Genomic DNA, 19,609 nt, shown 5'->3' on the forward strand with positions numbered 1-19,609 from the left:
CCCCCTGCCATGCAGGAAATCACAATCAAAGCATGCCCAACAATATGCAAAGGAATCTTGTAGCACCCTGAGACCACTAAAGAAAAGAGATTAGCAGCATGAACCTCCATGGCCTTGAGCCCAATTCATCATATGTATGATAGATCCTGTTACAATAGGCTTTCCAAGCCAGGCAGCAGTTGAACGGCAAGCCCATCAGCAGGCATTCTTACTTAAAATTTAACAATCTAGACAAGGTAAGAGGTAATTGTGATTTTTGTGGCAGACCCCTCAGGGCTCTGTAGGATGTCTGAATGGGATTTGAAGCCACCCCTTAGTAGAGAAACCTGATTATATTGTTTTAAAACACTCATGGAGGAAGGGGAGTTTCTCCCCCCATGGAGAGGAGTCTGTCTGTTTGTTTTTGATAAGAATTTTTCTTAACCCCCTGTATTAGTGAGAACCATCTCATGGAAGAAACTGTGTTGTTATTGTTGTTGTTTTTTTTTTTAGTTTCTTCCCTTTAACAGACATCTCTCCAAGAAAGAAGGGAAGGCAAGGGGAGCCACATCTTTTGAGGCTAGCTGACTGAAGTTCACTGTGTTTTATAACAGGAACATAATCCTTTTGCCACTAAAATGGAGTTTGGTTGGTCACCTTAATCCAATATATCTATCACCTCATATGAGATGTTTTTACCAAAGATCCTCAATGCATGTAAGCATTAGAGGTCTGCTGAGTGACCAGAGACCTTCTCCTTGCTTGAGTCACCCTGTTTATTAGCATTTAAATGAATCTGTACAGTGGTCCCCCGGGTTACGAAATTAATTCGTTCCGCTGCCCTTTTCGTAACCCGGAAACTTTCGCTAGCCGAAATGCCCATAGGCGCTAATAGCGAAAGCCGCTTTTTGGTGCGAAATCGCGCCGAAAAGCACCAAAAGTTTTTTCGTAACCCGAAAAAACTTTCGTAACGCGGAACAGTTTTTTAAAATAAATTTATTTCGTAACCCGGAAATTTCGTATCCTGGCGCATTCGTATCCCGGGGTACCACTGTATTGTTAAAGCTTATGCTCTTAATGAGAAGTGCTATGGCTGATAACAGTTTGTACAAAGGAGGTAGAACCATGTGCTCATCCTATGTCTTTGGCTGTTCCACCTAAGGCAAAAAGGCTCTGGACCTAATGGAGACAGTGATGGAGGCCCATGAGGAGGCAAGAAAAGTCATCATGTGGCTTTTATGGCTAGCCCCTCCCTTGAAGAATTAGTTTCCAGGCATCTTCTCTGGCCTGGAAAAAGGAGAGGGAGGTGAGCAGAAACAGCACAACTCAAACTTCATGTGCTAACATTAATAAAATGAACACCAGAAAGGTTAACCAGTATCTCTTGTAAATCTGAGCCCACAGCCCTGTTGATGTGGGGGCTCTCCCCTCCTTTATTTGCCCCATCAAGGGAGGCTGCCTGGGCAGTGGCTTATTCCAAGCACTGAGGAAACTGCTCTTAAGTTAGCAGTGACTGAAGACCATTGCTAATCATGGGTAGATAGCTGCCTATGGCCTGTAGTGTAGCCCTGATACTCACAGGGCATTTTGTTTTATGTTTAAAACAGCCCCAACTTCAAGCTGGGGTTTACAGCTTAGCCCTTTTAATTTCAGACAGGCTTTATAGTAACCTGGCTGCATGATAGAAGCTAGCTTGGTCCTCAGCTCCCTCCCACTTGCATAGGTAGCTGGAAAGGGCAGAGGGGCTGCTGTGGGACATGGCTCTACATTTACCTGAGGTAAGTCTGTGTCCTGAGAAAGGATAATCTCTGATGGAAAGGAGAGGCCAAGCGCTCAAGGTTTTCTCTCAAGAGTGCCACAGTTAGGGGCAGCCAAACACAATTGGGGGTGAAGGGAACTCTCCACCCATGATATCCACAAATGGTTTACCCCTTTTTGTTGTTGTAATTTTTGGGGAGGGAACACAGGAGGATTTGTATCCATGTGGTCTCTCAAAGAATCCTTGGGTTGGAAGAGATCCCAAGGGCCATCCAGTCCAACCCCATTCTGCCATGCAGGAACTCTCAATCAAAGCATTCCCGATAGATGGCCATCCAGCCTCTGTTTAGAAGTGGGTGGCAGAGGCCATGCTCTCTCTGGGTTGGACATGAAGCCATTTTGTGCTTTTTTGTGGGATGCTCTGTGGCAGCCAAAAAAGACCATTTTAGAGTTGGAAGCTTCAGCTCCTGCTGGGCCAAGTCCAGCTTCCTTTACAGCCATGTGTCTGTGCAACACAGAGGAGGAATCCTCTGCCTCCTTACACACCATCTCATTATAAGAATTCAAAAGGAATGTGCAGGAGCCCTGGCAACACCACCATGTGTTTCCCAGTCTGCAAAAGGATCCCCCACACCTGTTAGGGTCCTGGGTGCCATTGGGGCCAGAGATGGGAAGGAAGGGGGAGACCAAGGGTTAATGCCCCCATCTGCCCTTCTGGCAGAGTCCCAAACCTTATGCTAGGCATAGTGCCTGCAATGGCCATGGCAGAGGCCTCATGGCAATGCCGGCCCTGAGCGAGGGCATTAGATCTGGCAAAGGTTCTTTGGTGGCTAGAGAGAGAGAGCCCCTGGTACTCACCGTTCTCCTGTGACTTCTAGCTGGCTTGCCTCTCTGACCTTGGCCATTTTGGGCTGGGCAGAGGTGATGCAGAGAAATCCTTTGCCATGGCTTTTGGCTGGCCTGTCCTCTGAACTCTGGCCCCAAATGGGCTGAGCAGGGAAGTTTCCATGACTTCTGGCCAGTTTCCTCACTGATCCCTGGCCTTAAACAGGCTGGGCAGAGGTGATGTGGAGAAACAGAGACATGGAGGGGATACCCCTCATCATCTCTTCCCACGGCTCCCATGTGCTGCAATGCTGTTTGCAGAAATCTCCTGTGCTCCCACCATGAAAGGGGGCAGCTTTGGAGGAGAGGGAGAGTCATTGGCAAAGCCAAGACCTTTCTCCAATCCTGGGAGCCCTTGCCATTTTAAGTCTTCTTCATGCTTCCAAGGCTGTAGTAAAGAAGCTGCAGAGCAACAGCAAACACATCCCAATGGGTCTCCCTCTGAAGCCAGCTCCCTCTGTTGAGCTGGCAGACCCTGAGCTAGGGAAGCCTGGGTTAAGGATGGCCCTTCACCCATGCTCTCAGGGTCCTCTGCCATAGCCACCACCAAGGAAGGGGGGAAAGGCAGGAGAGAGGAGAAGAAGGGAAGGCCAAGAAAACTCTCAAACCGCTTTCGTAGAAAGGAAAAACTTTGCTGGCTCGAAGAGAACATCCTGCTAGGAGCTTAGGCAGGAACAAGACTGAGGCTCAGGGGGGCTAGCTCCTCCCTATATAGGGGCCGGTCTTTTGTTTATTGTCCCTGCCTACAGGAGCAAATAGGAGGAGCTAAACCCAGATTGCAGGAGGACAGGACCCTCTCTGCTGGGAAATGGACCACTCACCAACAGGACCGCAGCCTTGTCAGGATTGAGCTTCACTTCACTGGCCCACATACAGTCCATCACTGATCCTAGGCGCCAATTCAGCACTTCTACTGCCTCACCTGAATCAAATGAAAAAGAGAAAGGCAATTAGGCATCAGCATATTGAGGGCACCACATTTGAGATCTTTGGACAGCTTCACTTGGTGGGTTTCATATTGATGTTGAACAGCCTTGAAGATAAGAGGGACCCTGTGAGACCATGCCACATAAAAGTTGGGCCACAGTGTCACTAGTACTGCCTTCTAGAACTGGATCTCCAAGAAGAAGTGAAGTGACTGAATCCCAGTGCTCACAATTCCCAATTTACATAGAACAGCTGTTCACAACCTGTGGGTTGTGACCCCTTTGAGGGTCAAATGACCCTTTCACAGGGTTCGCCTAAGACCCAGGTTTGGTGTCATAATCTATAATACTCTAGTTCAGTGGTTCTCAACCTGTAGGTTACGACCACTTTGCTGTTCTTAACCTGAGGGTCGCGGCATTAGGAAGGTTGAGAACCCCTGACCTAGAAAGATACTATGGTCAATGGTTGCAAACATCACCGAGAGGTATGGAATAACAAGCAGGAGTGTAAACCTTCATCTCTTTTCCAGCATTTACCATTCACTAGGCTTTTTGATTTCAATATCCATTTGTCCATGATATTGCCCCCGGGCAATTTGCCGCTTGAACTCAATTGTAAGCACAGTGGCCAAAGACAAACTCTAACTGCCAAAACTAAAAGTCTAATAGTAGTTTTCTTTTTTTCCCCCTTTTTTTTAATTTTTATTGATTAAAATAACATCATATCACATTCATCATATAAAACAACAAACAAAGCAGGTCTTTGATGAATTCATAGAGGTTAAGAAGACAAAAAAGTAAGTTGCGTCTGTTGGTAAGTTTTCTTCTTATTTTCATATTCTGGACATCTTATGCAGTTACTAGTGTCTCTTTCATCATCTTTCTTCATCTTATTCTTACCCCTTCTCGAACCTTCTCCTTACATAATCCAACCTACTTAAATCCTTCTTCTCCTTAGCCCCTTCTACTTCACATCTTCTTTCAACCATCATCAACTGAATCTTATTCATTCTCTTCCTCCACTCTTACCTTCTTACTATCTTACCTTCATTTCATTCAAAACGCCTCACATGCTAACTTCCTCCTCAAGTCTTGACAGTTTCTTAACCTCTGCTCATGTGGATTTCCAAAATTAGTATTATTGGTTAACTTGTTTTTAATTCTTTGTTTGCTTTTCTATTTTTAAAGCCATTATTAATATGTTTGCTACTATTATAGAAGAAGAAAAAATTGTGAATTCTGTCTTTATTCAGTTATGTACTATAATTATATACTCATTTATTTAAATGTTTATTATTAACACAGAGGACTAACTAGACCTAAAGTTCTTCATCTCTCTCTTTCTCTACATATATGTATATACATGCTAAATTCTCTCCCACACTGTCCTGCTATTTCTTATATTCCTTCCAGTTTGGTCCGCAATTTAACTTTATATGATTCTCTAAATAAATATATTTTAGGGTCATTTGCTAATCAATATTATTTCTATTTTCCACATATGTTAAAATTGGTTCCCATTCTTTAAGAGTTTCCTCCAGGGGTTTTAGGGACATTTTTGGGGACAATATGTCCATTTCTATCATATCATTTAATTTGGTTAACCAATTTGTTGTTTCGGGTACTATTTTTAATTTCCAGTTCTGTGCAAACAATATTTGTGCCGTCGTAATCATATAGAAACAAATTTGTTTGTGTTTTTTCTCTATTTCAGGGCCCCACATACTTAGTAGGAAAAATTCAAGTTTTAATTTTATTTTTTTCTCCAGAATCTTCCCAACAATACTATTTATGTTCTTCCAATATTGTTTTGCTTTACTACATGTCCACCAACAATGGAAGAATGTCCCTGGTTCGTTCTTACATTTCCAACATAAATTTGAGTTGTTTTTACACATTTTGGCCAGTTTTTCTGGGGTAATATACCAACGTAAATACATTTTATAGAAATTCTCTCTCAAATTTTGTGATTTTGTATATTTCCCAATTTTACCCCAAATATTTTCCCATTTTTAAACTTCTATTGAATACCCTACATTTTGTGCCCACTGAATCATTACATTTTTGATTCAAATTAAGTATGAGTTTATAAATGTTACTAATCAGTTTATCCCCAGATATTATTTTATCTAATTCCTTTTCCTCAAACCCTTGTCTTGTGTTGTCTATTTTAAATCGCTCTTTAATTTGCCCATAATTAAACCAGCTGATCTCCATCCCCTCCTCTCAGAGCTCTTCTAGTGTTTTCATACTCCTGCATCCTCCCTCCCTCCCTCCCTCCTTTTTAATTAAAGTTCTATATGTCATCCATTTTTCTCCGCCCATCGTTTCTCTTCTATAAAATGCTTCATGGGGTGAAATCCACCTGGGAATTTTCCTATATAATTTAAATTTGTATTTTTGCCAGATTTTTAATAGTGACTTCTTCCTTATGCAACGGTTGTTAAATTTTCTGTCTGCCTCAACTTTCCCATATTGTATTCAGATCATCTCCTTCTAGTTCTAATTACTTTTTATTTTCCAAATTAATCCTCTCTTTTATCCAAGTTAAAACACAAGCCTCGTAATATAATTTTAAATTTGGCCTCCCCAATCCTCCTTTTTCTTTAAAACCTTGTAGAATTTTCATTTTGACCCATGTTTTTTCCCCATCCCAGATAGATTTCGCTATTTCCTTATTCCATATTTGAAAGGGTTTCATCATTTAAGAGTATCGGTAACATTTGAAATAAAAACATACATTTAGGTAAGATAGACATTTTGATTATTGATATTTTCCCTATTTCCAATTTATTTAATCCCCCAATAATGGGGAGAAGGGACATCCTTGTCTCGTGCCTCTTTTTATTTGAAATCTTTGTGTTTTATCTCCATTCATAATCACTCTGGCTGTTTGCTGCTTATAAATTTATCTCATCCAGTTGGTATAATTCGTCCCTAAATTTAATTTATCTAAGATTTTAAATAGAAACTGCCAATTAACCGCATCAAAAGCCTTTTCAAAATCAATAAATGCCAAAATAGTAGTTTTCTAAAATGACTGGTGACCGAGGCAATAAAGGCTGTTTCTGTGCCCCCAAAGGCCTGAGGCTACATTAGGAGCATCCTTCATGTCAGAGTTATAACCTTCTCAGCTCCCAATGGTAATGGTTCTACTGAATTTTAGGCTGCCTCTCCGCTACAGAAACCATCAGGACTCACACCATTTCAAGTACCACGTCTCAATGCCATGTCCTGGGAGCAGTGGGTCGTTGTGGCACCAGAGCTCTCTGAGAGAGAAGGCGTTTGAAACGTTCCAGAAAACTACAATGGCTAGACTCCCAGAGCACTGAGACATGGCAGTTAAAACGGTGTCAAACTGGATGATTTCTGCAGTGCAGATGCAGCCTTGGGCAGACAAGAATCTTTCTTATCAGCTGTCACCCAATTCTTCCCTAGCTGGAGATACCAAGAAACATAAGCGAGCTGAATTGTGCATATGAACCATAAACGAGCTTCATGTTTAGACTTGGGTCCTATTTCTAAGATACAACGTGGTTGTTTCCTGAGGCGGCGGAGAGGTCTTTGTTCCCTGTGAGGCTGAGAGAGTGTGACCTGCCCAAGGTCCCCCAGTGGGCTTCCAGGGCCGAGTCCAGGGCGATCGAACCCTGGCCCCAGAGTCATACTCTAACACTCAAACCAAGACGGCAGCTGTCTCCAAGAGCCTCACTGCAAAACCCAAAACACTCCTCACCCCAAGCATTTCGCAGAAGGGAGTGTAAACATAGAGCCCATCTGCACTGCAGAAATAATCCACTTTCAGGCCGCTTTAACATCGCGTATACCTATGCCACGGCTCAAATGCTGTGGAATTCTGGGAACTGTAGCTTCGTGAGACATTTAGCCTTCTCTGTCAAGAGCGCTGGTGCCACAACAAGCTACGATTCCCAGGATTCCCTAGCACTGAGCCAGGGCAGTTGAAGTGTGTCAAACCACTGGCCTACCTCACAGGGCTGTTCCGGGGATTTAAAAAAGGCCAGCCTGAAACACCTCCAGCGCTGCCCTGAGTTGCCAAGTGCGCAGGCGCACAAGGTTGCACAAGTTTCCCGCAACGCCAACTGAGGGACGAGAGGAAACGACGCGCGAGCATGCGCACTCACACACCGGCCTCAGTCTCCGGTCGGCCGCGCATGCGCAGCCACACAACCGCCGCAGTCTCCGGTCGCGCATGCGCCTCCCGCCCGCCTCCAACTCTTTTCCTTTGTTCTGAGGCGATGAGAGTAAAAGTAGCCCCGGCCTACTCCGAGCCCCTTTCTGAGGCGCTGAGAAGGTTTACTGCACCGAGGCCTCACCGTTACGACGACTCTGGCCTCTTCCCCGCATCCATCTCCGAAGCGCGACCGAAAGCGGAATCACTTCCGGATGACGAGGAGAAAAGCTAACTACGGAGCCCCACCCACTTCCGGTTTGTCATAGAGGGCGGTTTTGGGGGGCAGCCATCTTTATTAAAGGCACGTTGCCAGTCCCGACTCCCTAGTGTGAAAAGGGCCCTTGGGCTGCACCTTTTCTGGCTCTTTGCTATGGAATTCTGGGAGTTGGAGTTTGTGCTCCGCTCTGGGCCCCACAACAAACTCCAACTCCCAGAATTCCATAGCAAAGAGCCAAAAGCGCTGCCAAACCGGGTTATTTCTCCAATGTGGTTGCTTCCAAAATGTGAAGCGTTGCTTTGCAAGGCTTTGGATGTTGAGTTAGGATTTGGGGAGCTAGTAGAATGTGGGGTTGTTGTAGGTTGCAAACCTGTCCCATTGAACTCAGTATAATTTAACTCTTGAGTAGATAGGTGGTGCCTTTAGAAATGTGTAAAGTGTACATGTGGAAATTGAAATTGCAATGAATGCCTGTGTACTTTCAAAACTGCAATTCATTGCGTCTTTGCAATTGTAATTCGTCCAGAAAGACCGGGCTATACTTTAAAACTAACCTTTGTTTCTGTCTTCTTCCCCATATGTTGCTGTGCTCTTATTTGCTCCTTTTTCACACCTTCCTCTAAACCTCCTGCCAGTTAAACCTCTTTCAACTCCCACGCGTGTCATTAAAAGGTTATTATCATCCTACTGCTAGGATAAAGTCTCTCCAAGATTTAAAAACTGTATTTTGGAAAACAGAGCCATGGAATAAACAAAGTTATTTTTGCGCTTAGCCTCTTCATAAGACATTAATAAACAGATGGGATCCTGACCTTGCCATTTTCTCCACAAAGGTATCTGGGATTCACTGGTTTACTCACTCACTGCTTCTGGAGTTGAGTTATTCCACAACAGGTTTTATTTTTTCTTGCAGTTTTCTAATCATTTTCTAATAGCTGGCTTGATAACAGCCAGTGCTCCAGTGCAGTTGTCTTGTTAACTGAACGGGAGACCTCCAAATCATCCCATCCTGAACAGCCCAGGCCTTGCAGACTCAGGACCATGGCTTCCTTGACTGAAACTGTCCATTTGGAACACAGTCTTCCTTTTTTTCTACTGCCTTCTACCTTACCAAGCATCACTGACTTTTCTAGTTAGTACTGCCTTCTCATGACGTGTCCAAATTACAGCAGCCTCAGTTTAATCATCTTAGATTCTAGGGGTAGTTATAGCAATAGCAAGTACATATCTATACTGCTTATCAGTGCACTTAAACACTCCCTAAATGATTTACAATGCATAAGCTAATTGCCCTCAACAAGCTGGGTACTCATTTTACTGACCTACAAAAGGATGGAAAGCTGAATGGACCCTGGAGCCTTGCCTGGGATCAGACTCACAACCTTGTGGCTGCGAATGGCTGCAGAACAGGCATTTAACCACTGTGCCACCAGGGCTCCATCAGGTTTGATTTGCCCTAAAACCCATTTGTCTTTTTGGTAGTCCAAAGTATTTATAGAAGCCTTTTCCAACACTACATTTCAAATGAGTTTATTTTCTTCCAATTAGCTTTCCTTGTTGTCCAGTTTTCACAACTGTACATAGAAATGGGAAATATTATGGCCCAGACGATCCTAAATCCTAACTCCAGTATGCAGTTATACATCTTTGCACTTCGGTTCCTTCATGGCTGCCCTTCCATGTTCTAGCCTTCTGATTTCCTGACTGCAGCCTCCATTCTGATTAACGACTGAGCCAAGGGGCGGAAAATGTTAAACTATTTCAGTGTCTCCATTGTCTACCTTAAAGTTATGTAAATCATCTGTGATATGCATCCAGTGTACATCAAGCTAAATTGGGCTGCAGAAATTCCACAGTACAGGGACGTAGCCAGGGGGGGGGGGTTCTTGGGGTCCGGACCCCCCCCCCTTTCCGTTAGATAAAATGAATGGTGTGTGCTGCTGCACCGCCGCACCCATGCCCCATTATAATGGTGGCACTTAGTTTGGACCCCCCCCCCTTCCCAAAATCCTGGCTACATCCCTGCACAGTAGCATGGTGGAAATAAAGATATAATGGCATAGATAGAGGAATGTGTCTTCTATAACTGTATAATACGAAACACAATTGATTTAATTATAGATGGTTTGCTGCCTGCTGTATGTACAGAGGAAACCTGAGTTCCAAAAACAAGTGGTTTTGTTGTGACACATTAATCTTGCTTGCTGCCAGCTGAGGGATTGAACTGCAACTTCTTTTTAAGAAGCAGCTGATCATGCAAGTGATTTTGAGTATGATTTCTATGTCCCAATCCTAATCTTTAGAATCAGGGTATCAGCAATGCCATAATTGTCAGTGTTTGTAATATCATTCTGGACTGTAGCTATTAGTACATCTCATCTTAAGCATCACTGACCCTGTGAAAATTTTCTTTTCCTAAGCAATGTACTTTTTTCCCATAATAATCTCATTTTGATTGCCAAGGTAGGAATACCTACCATTGGATTTGAAGGGATGCTCAGCCTGGGAATTGTAGTGTGCAAACCACTGCCTTTTAAATTAATTACTTGCATCCCTTCCTTTCCTGAATTCAGCTTGCATCTCTGGGATATCTCACCCCATATATGGTAGGAATCTTTGCTTCACAACTTGGAGCACAGCTTTGCTTACATAGAAAATTAATGCAATGGTCCTGTAGTTACTGCAATCTTTTGTTTCTACTTATGTAAATCATAACTGCTCTTGCTTCATTGTTTACCTTAAAGTTATGTAAATCAACTGTGATATGCATCCAGTATACATCACGCTAAATTGGGTTGCAGAAATTCCACACTAGCATGGTGGAAATAGAAATGATATAATGACACAGAGGAATGTGTCTTCTCGATTACAGCAAAGCCTTTGACTTCATAGACCATGAAAAACTAGAATGCTCTCAAAGGAATGGGAGTGCCACTACATCTGACTGTCCCGATGCATAACCTGTATTCAAGATAAGAAGCTGCCATCAAAACTGAGTATGGTAAAAGAGAATGATTCCCAGTTGGCAAAGGGGGTCAGGCAAGGCTGCATACTATTACCTTGTCTATTCAACCTGTGTGCAGAAAATATCATAGACAGAGCAGGCTTAGACTCAGAGGCAGGAAGAGTGAAATTCAGAAGAAGGAACATTAATAACCTAAGATATTCAGACGACACAATGCTGTTTGCAGAAACCAACAAAGACTTGGAACTATTACTGAAGAAGGTTAAAGAAGAAAGTGCCAAGGTGGGATTAATGGTAAACATTAAGAAAACAAAAATAATGACCATGGAGTATCTACAAGAATTCATCCTAGATAACGAGGAAATTGAAATAGTTAAGAAATTCTCGTATCTTGGATCAAAATGGAGACTGTGGCCAAGAAATTAGAATAATAGGAATGAGAAGGGAAAATAGGAAGGAATTGGACAGGATCCTAAAATGTAAAGATATAACTTTGAAAACTAAAGTGAGGATTGTTCAAGCCACTGTATTTTTCATCACCATGTACAGTACAAATATGAGAGCTAGACAGTGAAGAAAGACAATAGAAAATCTTTTTTTTTTCATTTGAGATGTTGTGCTGGAGAAGACTGCTAAGGATACCATGAACAGCCAAAAAACAAATACATCCTAGAACAGATCAAGACTAAACTCTACCCAGAGGCCAGGATAACTAAACTGAGGTTGCCATACTTTAGCCAGATCATGAGAAGGCATGGCTCGTTAGAAAAGACAATGATGCTACGAAAGGTAGAGGGCAGTAGAAAGAGAAGGAGACTACATACCAGATGATTGGATTCAATCAGAGAGGCCATGGACCTGATCCTGCAGGAGCTGAGCAGAGCAGTGGAGGACAGGGGGTCTTGGAGATGTCTCATCCACAGAGTTGCCATGAGTCAACATCAATTCAGTAGTTAATAACAACTTAACAAAAGATAGTTTTCATTTTTCCATGATATATGCTTGAAGTCACTTTTGTAATTGCAAGTGTGTACATCACTAAACAGTGAAGGAACAGTATCACATTGTTAAAAACTGTTCACTCTGTACCTCTTGCTCTCTTGGAATGTGGACAGAAGGCCAGCAGCTTGCACCATTCAGATGGTGGTATACATTAAAGTTTCTGCTTTGTTACTTTTGAGAAACAAGAAAGTAACCTCTGACTTAAAAACTGTAACTGTAGAACTACTAGGAAGCTCTTTCAATGATAACTACCTATTTTTAAAAACTGACTTTCCAAGCTCTGAGTGAGATCATTAGAAAGGAGGGATCAGCCTGGCCTGAACTGCACTGAAATGCCTGTGTACAACTTATGACCCTGTTTTTGAAGGGCTATTGCTGTTGGATTGTTAATTATCATAAAGTTGTTGTTGCTCCTGTTATTAACTGCCTTTGAGTCAATCTCAACCTATGGCTACCCCCTGTGGATGCGACTTCTTCAAGATTCCCTGTCCACTGCTCTGCTTAGTTCCTGCAAATTCATACCCTTGACCTTCTTAATACAGTCCCTCCATCTAGCTTACTTCCCTCCACCTTTCCCAGCATTACTGTTTTTTTCTAATGAGTCCTCTCTTTTCATTATGTGTCCAAAATACAACAGCCTAAGTTGTGTCATTTTGACTTCCAGGGAGATTTCTGGCTTGATCTGCTCTAGAACCCATTTGTTTTACTTTTTCACTGTCCATGGAATCCTTACTGCTCTTCCCCAGCACCACATCTCAAATGAATTAATTTTGCTCCTATCTTGTTTCTTAATTGTCCAGCTCCCTCATCCATACATGGTAATAAGGAATAGAATGGCTTGTATGATTCTAACTTTTGTATAGCTTTGTATTTTAGGACCTTTTCTAGTTCTTTCATAGCCACCCTCCCAATTCTTAATCTTTTTTAGTAGGAAATTTGAAGGAAACAACATGGACAGTACTACCAGTAAAATTCAAACTAGCCTCAGTATTTTTGGACTAGAGTAGGAGACACTAGCAGTTCATCTTAGAAGCAAAGAGCACCTCTAATTATAACTTACAGGTATAGTAACTTTCCTGAAGTTCAATAAATATCACAGAAAGGGTAAGCCTCTGTTATGTTCACCACCTCTCCTACATTCACCAACTTTATTATTTGCAATACAGTATAAAGAAATTGATTTGCTTCTATATTGAAAATCTGTGTCAGGCAGTGTGTATCATTTCATAGTGTAGTAGACTTGATCTTGATTTTGACTTTTGTCTTTCACTCTGATTTGATCCTGTTGTTTTTGTTGTTCAAAATGCCTATGATATTTTCAGCAAAGACTGTGAAGTGTTTTATTTATCATGTTCATTCCCATTCTGCATTTGCATGATATGTCACTTGTATTTCTAGAAAAGGAATTGTGGCCAAAGACAGGTTCTTGCTTATATCTGTCTAGGAAACAGAGGTACTGCACTGTGGTATTTGCGCATGCCAGTAAAAGAAAGGACACAACTGAACCTCCAGCGGTACACAGTTATTTGGCTGTAACTCCCACTGACCTCAATAGTATTTATTTATACAGGACTTGTTTTTTGGGATTACTTTTCCAAGCTATACTTATGATGACACACATGAAGGATTGCCCTGCATAGCTGCCACCATTTGGTGTCCAAGGAGAGTGGCAGGATTAAGAAATGCCCAGTTTTTGTATAGTAGTCACAAAAGTTCTCTCTCCTGTTGCTGGGAGAAGCAGGTCCTGTGTCTCTTAAACTACCACGTGGCTGTACTAGATTGAATAATGCACACATACTATGTTTGTCAGTGCATGTTTTATGGCTGGGCAGAAAATTAATTCTGTAACAATCAGAATCTGGCTTTGTTTTAGAAAACAAGTCAAGCCATTATAGAGCAACCTAGAGGCCCTTTTGGTGCCACTCTATTAACATCAATACTAAGGACCTCTGTGAATAAAGCATGCCATCTTGGATCCACCCTACCACTCCGTTTCAGGCAACAAGTGTCTTTGATATTAGTTAAGCAATACAGTATAAATTATAAAAAGCTAGCATGAAGAAAATGAATTTGCTCAGGAGAAGGCAGTTTATCATTTTCTTCACCAGAGTTTTGGTTTTGCTTTGAATGCTTATAACACACCCAAGGAATTTACCTTCTCCTCATTCCCAAAGAAACATGTCTCTTGTAGCAAATGTGCAGTCCATTCACAGTAAAGGAGACAATATATAAGTTCAACTCTCAACAGCAGTGTACATGTTGACTTTTCCTCCTCTTTCTTTTTGGGAAACTGGAAAAGTGGAGGGTTTCTTCTGGTGGCGGCTCAGTTTCCTGCATCATGTGCTGCCCATCTTTATAAGAAAAGATAGAATACCAGGAAAGACATGTAGAGCCTTTGGTCACCACCCCCTCTGTTAAGCACAGGTCCTCTTGAATTTCTAGTAAGCATCCCCCTCCCTAAAGGGACAGTCCAGGGTCTGCTGATCTTTCAGAGAGGAGAGCAGGCAAGTACACTGCTACTGTTATCCAGTCTGGTGCCACCAGAAAGGTCCTTCAGGTAGCAGTTCTCTATAAATCACAAGTCACAGGCCAAAGTGGGGTATCTCTAGGCCGAGACAGGAACATAACCATCATTGTCTCCATTCCAGTTAGTGACCCAGTCCTTCTTGGTGATGGTGCCTGTCTTCTCCTCACGAAAAAGCTGGCGATCCTGACGGGGAATCTTGACTGCATGGTACTGTGGCACCTTGGCTTCTTCATAGCGAACACGTTTGAAGAAGCCAAGCTGGAAGAGAAGATGCCATGCTGTTACATCAGTGAAGGTAATCAACAAGTCACCAGGCAGAAGTACTAGAAGGTGGGATGTCCTTTGTTTTGCCACCAAGTTAGAGGCTACAACCATTACCTGCATCTAGGGGTGAACTGAATGAACCATGTCCCCATGCCCTTTCTTTTACTCCAGGAGGAGAGGTTGCTTATTAACACACCTTCAGAGTCAGACCCTACCACTAGGCAGAGTGAGGTAGTCCTCTTCAGGCACTGGATGGTAAGGAACAGCAACAGCAGTGCCCCAGCCATTCATCCTGGGTTCTACTCAGGCTTCTCTTTTCAAGACAGTGCTGTGTCCCACTATGCCTGCCCTGTACTCCCTAAATAAGTAGACTGCTCTGAGATATGTCACAAGACCCTATCCTTTTGAATCGTGTATATCAGTTGGCCACTGGAAGGGTGGAAGAGTCATGTTGTCCTTTGCCTCAGGTCTCACATATTGGTCTAGCCCTGCACAGCATGCATCTGGAGCACATAACCTGTAACCATGCACACTGACATTCATGCACAAACATTACTGAGAGTTCCTTCATCTAAGTTCCCTTGACTGCATGCAGTTATCTTCAGATTTTTCTACAGTGAGGCACTTGGTCTTAAAACGTATCCAGATGGTGGACTACCATATTCCAGGCCTGACACTTTAGAATTCAGTTAATAGTATAATCCATTTGTACATTCAAGTTTCTTCACACATCGTCCCATTATCAGAGGAACCTTGAGTCAAAGTTTTCTCTTAAGTGGGCCTACCTTCTATTTGCTACTCTCATACCCATCCACTTTCATGGTCATGCATTGTTGCAGTCAATTTCCTGGCAACCACATGCCAGAATGATAATTACTCCTGTTTGTTAGGCTCTACAGAGTCCTCCAGACACACTTCCATGTGCACTTAGGGATCCTCAAAAGTGCTCGAGTATTGCTGTTTGTTGATACATGCATTAGTATTCTTAGTGAGTCCACAATCAAGAACTGTTTACAGTTCCCACTCTCCTGTCACATATGTGCTCACACTCATACAGATGTCCAAACAGAGGGTCAGTTAGGTGGGTCAGAACAGGCATTACCACTAGGCCTCCATGGCCTGCCTATCAGCATCAGACGGCTGGATGGCCAGCCGGGCTCGGTAAAAGTTCGTGGGATATTTGGATACCCGGCTGGTCCTCTTGAAAAAGCCACACTAGGAATGGGGAGAAGTATGAATGGTATTAACAGCCTTGCAGGTGACCTAGGGCTGGTCTCTAAAAACCTCAGCAGTCATGACTGCTCCCCTAAACATCCACTTCTATCCAAAGGTAACCCTCAAGCAGAGCATCATCCATCACACTCCACAGGATTGAGAATTAGATCTCCTGTTATCAAAAAATTGTTTCCAAAATGTGAAAACTAGCTGATAAATTGTGTACATTTTGGACCTCCAGGACTGTGCAGCTATGGTGGACAGACTGGAGGAATTGAGTTCTTGTTGCAAAGGAAACTATGGCCCAAAACACACTACAGAAATAATCCAGTTTGAGACCACTTTCACCGCCCTGGTTCAATGCTAGGGAATTCTAGGAACTGTAGTTTTGGGAGACATTTAGCCTTCTCTGTCAAAGGGTCTGGTGCCACAACAAACTACAATTTCCAGGATTCCCTAGAACTGAGTCAGGGCAGTTAAAGTAGTCTCAAACTGGATTATTTTTGCAGTGTGTTTTGGACCTATCCACAGGAAACAGAAAAGAATCAGTACAATTTCATTATTCCTTTCCTGCCAGGGCACACATTTGAGTGTCGTGAAGCAAGTTGGGCCTTTTAAAATTTGTATCAAGGCAAATAGAAGGGTCAGGCTGACCTGAGTCCCCAGAACTATCCCAGGCAGCGCTGTCACTTTCCCCAGTCTAGCTTGCTTACCTTCCACAGAATGGAAACTAGCAGGCCTAAGACGAGAATCCCAGCTAATATTGCAATGAGTATGATCCACCAGGGAATCCCTCTTGCCAGGGCCACAATGGGATCCAGGTAAACAGTCACTGGGATCTGGAGAAAAGAGGAGTGCAAAAAGGGATAAAGCAGGCTGACCTGAAATGTGCAATGAGGAATGATAGCTGCCATCAGAACAAGTCAGCAAGCTCAACAATAAGCCAAAAGAGACAGGTTGTGAACTGCCTCCCTTAGTGGAAGCACAAGATCAAACTCTTGCTGAACCACAAATTGTAAGCAAACCAAAAGTGAGTCCAGATTCCAAGCCAGCAGTATCACTTAAGTGTTCTGCTGCAATTTATACTGGAAGGAAGTGCAGGTTCCATTTCCTCTCATGACTTTATTAAAGTCCAAATCCCAATCCGGCTCCATTCCAGGTTGATAATCGAATTCAAAAGGTCCTCCATTCCCATTATAAAGCAGGTCTTTTTCTTAATGGGAGCGAAATCGCTTTATTTTGCCCCGAAAGTTGTCCCCATTTGCGCCACTCATCTGTCAATCATCGTGGCATACAGCAGCACAGGGAGCCAGGCGGTAGCAGGGCAAGCGGAGGCTATGCGGGGAGCCAGGCAGCACCAGGGTAAGCAGCAACCTGCTTCGGAGGAATTAGGGCTGGGGGCTTTCCTTGCAAGTAGTTGCTTTACCAATCTATTGTTTTTGTGATTAGTTCTATATTTAAAAAAAAAACAAACCAAAAAGGCAGCACTGGTGTGTGTGTGTGTGTGTGTGTGTGACATCTCTGGTGAGGGATGGGACACACACACGCCAGTGCTGCTTTACCAATCTATTGCTTTTGTGATTAATTCTATATTATTATTTTTTAAAAAATAAACCCAAAAGGCAGCACTGGGGTGTGTGTGTGACATCTCTAGGGAGGGATGGGACACACACACACACACCCCCCCCCGCTCTGCCATTTGTCCCTCCCCTCAGAAAGAATCGATTCTGATCTGGCATTCCCATTGTTAGGGATGGCGTCAGAATCAATTTTTCCCAAAAGTACATCTAAAAAACTGCTGTCAAAATAACCCAGGCTTTTTGTGTTTGCTCCGCTTTATTCCCACTGGAATCGATTCAATGAGGATCAGAATCAATTTCCAGTGGGAACTAGGGCATATAGATCGAATCAAGATTCGGAGCTTATCGTAGTGGGAATGAGCCCTAAGTAAACCTTGTATTTTATTAACAGTGTACTTTCCTTTCACCTCAGATTTTTCTTACTTATTTTATTTTAGCGGACATAGGTGGCCGCTGTCAGCAGTTTGTGCATCTGTTTTACCAGGAGAGAGGAGTTGGAAGGAGCAATTTGAGAAATTGTCTTTGACCACAAAAAATATACAAGGAAAAGATAAAATGAATGTGAGTTAAGCCCTGAGGATCTGGTCCCAGATTAGCATCTCAGTCACCCCCATTGACTACCCTGTCTTGTCCGTTTTAATAATTTTAATGGTACTGTTTTATGTTATTGTTTATAATTATTTTTATTGGTTATGGTGGGTGGGTGGGTTTCTGGGACATTGTATTTTATTGTATTTTAATGTTTTAATATTATTAGCTGCCTTGATCTTAAATGAAATAAATAAATAAATAATTTTTTTATTTTTATACCGCTTTTCCTACAGATCAAAGTGGTTCACAATCATTAAAAGCTCTATTGACTCATAGTACAATATATCATACAAATCCAAAAATACAATCAAAGTTTAAAAACATATATAACAGCAATCGGGCATCAGATAACAAGCTATTCCAGTAGGGACTGATTTCTCTACAGCGAGTCGGGAGGGTATGCTACCCGGAAGAGATAAGTTTTCAATGCCTTCTTAAAGGCTTCTAATGTCGAACTGAGTCAAATCTCTTCCAGGAGCGCGTTCCAATGGGTTGGAGCTATTGCTGAATAAGCTCTTTGATACGTTGCTGGAAATCTTACCTTTGGCCATTCAAGAACATATTTCCCCGTTGTTCTGAGGGTGCGGGGCGGATTATGTAGGGAGAGGCGCTCCCTCAAGTAACTCGGGCCCAAGCCATGTAGGGCTTTATAGGTAACGACCAACACTTTGTATTGTGCCCAGAAGCTAATTGGCAGCCAGTGTAAAGATTTTAGTACAGGTGTTATATGGTCGGTTCTAGACGTTCCCGTGACCAATCTGGCTGCAGCATTTTGAACTAGTTGAAGCTTCCGGACTTGGTACAAAGGTAGCCCCATGTAGAGTGCATTACAGAAATCCAAGTGAGAGGTTACCAGTGAATGTACTAACATTTCAAGGTCCTTTTGATCCAGATAGGGGCGCAGTTGGCATATCAGCCAAAGCTGGTACCAAGCACTCTTAATGGAGAGGCGGGGTATTATTATTATTATTATTATTATTATTATTATTATTAATTACCTGTGCTGTGGCATCTCTCAGAATCAGGTTACGGATGGTGGAGTTGACTGTGATGCTGGCTCGTACAATTACTTCCACAGATGTCACATCAGAGTATTCCTACGACAAAAGGGAATAAGGCTCAGAACAACCAAGAATCACAACCAAGAGAATGACAGAGCCTTCTACTGGGACACTTCAGAATCAGTATGGGAACCTATATTAGTTCCTTTGCAGTCTGCTACCATGTTCATAACAAGGCAAGCAAAACAAATAAAAACCCCAAAACTCAAGAAAAACAACAAGAAACAAGTGAACACCACAAGAAAAATAGTGGAGGAAATTTCAGATGCTTTTTAAAAAGGGAGAATGCTAACTGAAGACCCATCAAATTTTGAACAGTATTCTTAGGGGGCACATCTGCAGCAATAGTTTAAGTAAAGAGACACCTAAGCATCACTGAAGGGTCTGGACAGCATCTGGAGTTTACCACTTCATCAAAATGATACTTCAGAAAATTCTGGTCAAGGACTG

The 19,609-nt window shown here is 42.7% G+C and overlaps 2 protein-coding genes and 1 long non-coding RNA gene across 10 annotated transcripts in view; 1 reads left to right on the forward strand and 2 right to left on the reverse strand.

The window, feature by feature from the left end:
• MCRS1 (microspherule protein 1) overlaps window positions 1-7,951 on the reverse strand; it is a 25,451-nt gene extending 17,500 nt beyond the window's left edge. Inside the window, exons 1-2 of one of the 3 annotated variants that reach the window (XM_089477745.1) lie at window positions 7,880-7,951; window positions 3,444-3,544 (exon numbers count right to left, since the gene is read on the reverse strand). Coding sequence is in view for 1 of the 3 variants with exons in the window: in XM_089477735.1 (XP_089333861.1) it covers window positions 7,880-7,910 (31 nt within the window). In the remaining 2 variants the exon portion in view is untranslated. Of the gene's footprint in view, window positions 1-3,443; window positions 3,545-7,531; window positions 7,631-7,879 lie in introns of those variants that run through there. The other 2 variants (XM_089477756.1, XM_089477735.1) reach the window with 2 other exon arrangements.
• LOC149322442 (uncharacterized) lies at window positions 7,773-19,539 on the forward strand. Its single transcript, XR_016271773.1, has 3 exons — window positions 7,773-7,992; window positions 14,570-14,743; window positions 19,118-19,539. It is a non-coding gene; the product is annotated as an uncharacterized LOC149322442 (long non-coding RNA).
• ITGA7 (integrin subunit alpha 7) overlaps window positions 12,936-19,609 on the reverse strand; it is an 83,216-nt gene continuing 76,542 nt past the window's right edge. For 2 of the 6 annotated variants that reach the window (XM_089477684.1, XM_089477674.1), the window contains exons 23-25: window positions 19,097-19,195; window positions 16,641-16,766; window positions 12,938-14,706 (exon numbers count right to left, since the gene is read on the reverse strand). In XM_089477684.1, coding sequence (XP_089333810.1) covers window positions 14,527-14,706; window positions 16,641-16,766; window positions 19,097-19,195 — 405 coding nt within the window. In that variant the 3' untranslated portion in view covers window positions 12,938-14,526. Of the gene's footprint in view, window positions 14,707-15,814; window positions 15,928-16,640; window positions 16,767-19,096; window positions 19,196-19,609 lie in introns of all 6 variants that reach the window. The other 4 variants (XM_089477693.1, XM_089477702.1, XM_089477721.1 and 1 more) reach the window with 4 other exon arrangements.

The sequence above is a fragment of the Sceloporus occidentalis genome, unplaced genomic scaffold (genome assembly GCF_023333645.1).
Source record: "Sceloporus occidentalis isolate IW3139 unplaced genomic scaffold, rSceOcc1.0.p SCAF_1, whole genome shotgun sequence".
NCBI classification, from domain to species: Eukaryota; Metazoa; Chordata; class Lepidosauria; order Squamata; family Phrynosomatidae; genus Sceloporus; species Sceloporus occidentalis.